The sequence below is a fragment of the Equus quagga genome, unplaced genomic scaffold (genome assembly GCF_021613505.1).
Source record: "Equus quagga isolate Etosha38 unplaced genomic scaffold, UCLA_HA_Equagga_1.0 73468_RagTag, whole genome shotgun sequence".
Lineage (NCBI taxonomy): Eukaryota > Metazoa > Chordata > Mammalia > Perissodactyla > Equidae > Equus > Equus quagga.
The window spans coordinates 1-2577 of NW_025802787.1; the positions used below are offsets into that span (position 1 = coordinate 1).

Below are 2577 nucleotides of genomic sequence, written 5' to 3' on the forward strand. Positions count from 1 at the left end.
AGTGAAACCAGACACCAGGTGTTGTCACTACTGTCTCTTCTGCAGCTGAGGACATCCTGAGGGAGCTATTTCTGGCCTCGTTCCTATCGTGCAGGTTGAAGGATTGAGGAGGCCTTGCGAGGCACAATGGTGTTTCCAGGACACAGAGCTTCTAGGGAAAGAGAGGCGTGAACTCAGCTGAACTCAGCTTCCTCAAGCTGGAAACCTGGTTCCATCTCAAGGTCCTGTGTGAGGCTCTGTGCTGGCTATTTGAGTACAGTTCTGGTGATGACATGGGCAAGGAGGGTGAGTAGCCAAGATCCCAGAGGGGTTTTGGGTTGGTGTGATTGAAAGAAGAGGCCCGGGTAATGGAAGCTTGAGGAAGTGACCTCACTTCCTTGGTGACAGACCCTAACAGAACTTAGCACACTGGTCTCCAGGCACCCACATTCTAGACATAGCCTCCTATCGAGCTCACTTGAGTAGAGACACTCAAGAGAGCAGGATGCTCTGCTGTTGTCTCCCGACTTGTCGAGGCTGTGGCTTCAGGAAAGCCAAGAAACAGAGACTTTTCAGTTGCTACACACATTGGCTTGGCCCTCACCCGCACCACCTCTGGCCATTTGGCAGGAGGATCCCTCAGGTAACACAGGGCAGGCCAACCGCCTTAGGCCACAATGGGATCCCAACCCCACACCCCTCTGAGCCTCCTTGTGTGTCCGGGGGGAGTGGAATGAGGGATGGCGGGGCTGAGGGGGCACTCATCCTAGGCAGGAGCCCTTTGCTGGGTGTTGGAAGCCTGGCAGTGTGTCGTGTTCCCAGCCTAGGTGTTGGCTAGCAGGATGGGAGAGTGGGTGCTGGGGACCAAGCTCCTCTACCATAGGTTAGTCCCGAGCCATCCGGGTGTCATCTCATTCCCTCCCTGGCTGGAGTTCTACACAGACACTGCCAGGTACCTGATCCCTGCTGGGGTTTCCTCCTGTGGCCAAGTCGAGGCAGGTGCCTGAGACATCCCGGCCCGGCTCTCGGGCAGTGTCTTTGCAGAGCTGCACGCAGGAGGTGGTCAAAGAGCTGGCAAATGGCTTCAGGTACTCCATCTCCCTGGACAGGGGCCAACTGCACTGCACCATCATCAATAACCAGGGCTGCTCTGAGATGAGAGTGGGCACGGAGGGGTCTTCCCACCCAGGCCCCTGAGATGACCAGGGTAGGCCCAGAATCCAGCCTCAAACTGCCCATCTCCTGGGAGCCTAACAGGGCTGTCCACCCTGAGTGTCCCACAGTCCCAAAGGAATCTGGACTCCTGCTCCTCCCCACCAGCTGCATAGGAGGATAGGAGGGCACTCTTTGCATTTTCCTAGGAAGATTAGAGAAAACGTTGTCACTTCCCACTAGGCCCTGAGTATCTTTGAATTTTGCCTTTTTTGGAACATGCAACCTCGATAATGAGGGTCTCCAAACTCCCTTTAATGTAAGAGAAATAACCATCAGCGTGTTTTGGAAGTCAAAGGGATTCTCAGAGTGTGTCACTGCCTTGTACACTGTTTCCAGACTGGGGCGGGGTGGGGTGGCCACATAACATTTCCCTCCAGGTTGGGGCCCAATGAAGCCTCAGGCAGTTAGAGGGGCTGGCCCTCAGCCCTCACTTTGGGCGGCTCTCAGTTCTGACCCACAGGACCTAGAGAAGCCACCTGGCATACCTAAGCCTCTGTTCTCCTCTCTAGAGAGGGGGTGTCTGTTGAGGACTCATTGGGCTGGTGCTCTTCACAGAGGGAGGTCTGTTGTCCCTCAGCGAGCAAATGGCCTCGAGGGAGATCAATGTGGAATCCTTCGCACGCCCAAAGTCAGATTGTACTGTGAGAGCCCAGAACCTTGTTGAGTGTGGGAGCTCCTGTGTCTCCTGTCGCACATGTCTGGGAGGGGCTAGGAGTTCCTGGGTCAGCTGCAGACCTCGATAATGCTGGTGGTTCACAGTGGTGGCCCTGACCCTGTGTCCTCCTCATCCCACCAAGAGTGAAGATGAGTCCACTCTGTCTGTAACTGAGGCCTGCAGGATGCGTGCCCTCCAGGCAGGCATGATGCAGAGGCTCTCAGAGTCTGTGCTGCCAGCCTTCCCCAGCAGAGTCCTCTGCAGTGTCATCAACTCCCTCTACAGCTACTCAGGCTCCAGCACTTCCCACCAGGTCCTGGACCAGCTGTTTCCCAGGTGACTGCCTGCCTCCTCCTCAGCACAGTGGTGACTCTGCCCACTGCCAGCTGTGTGTCTTGCCTTGGGAATGTCACCACATCTCTCTGAGCCTGAGTTGGCTCCTCTGAAATGTGGGGTGAGAGAGGATGAACTTGCTAGGCTTCTCCCAGGGATGAATGGGATCAGCCATCCAGGTGCTTCCCTGGTGCCCGGCTCTGCAGAGAGGGTGGTGGGCCATGCTGTGGTTGCTGGTAGTGATTATTTCTCTGTCCCCCATGGAAAGTAGTCTTCACTTCACCTCTCCCTTCACTGGCTTGTGGCTTTTTGAGTTTGGAAAAGCACCTGGAGAGCACCCTGTCAAAGAGTTTGAGATGCCATCCAGCTGGTCCTGGTGCTTGTCCTTGGTGTAG

General features: G+C 55.7%; 1 protein-coding gene across 1 annotated transcript; it reads left to right on the forward strand.

Moving 5' to 3' along the window:
• Nucleotides 1-85: 85 nt before the first annotated feature.
• LOC124234406 (ral guanine nucleotide dissociation stimulator-like) lies at nt 86-2185 on the forward strand (the record flags this gene model as incomplete). Its single annotated transcript, XM_046651761.1, has 3 exons — nt 86-285; nt 1024-1134; nt 1992-2185. Coding segments are annotated over exons 1-3 (323 nt in total), but the record flags the coding sequence as incomplete, so codon positions are not given.
• Nucleotides 2186-2577: the final 392 nt, after the last annotated feature.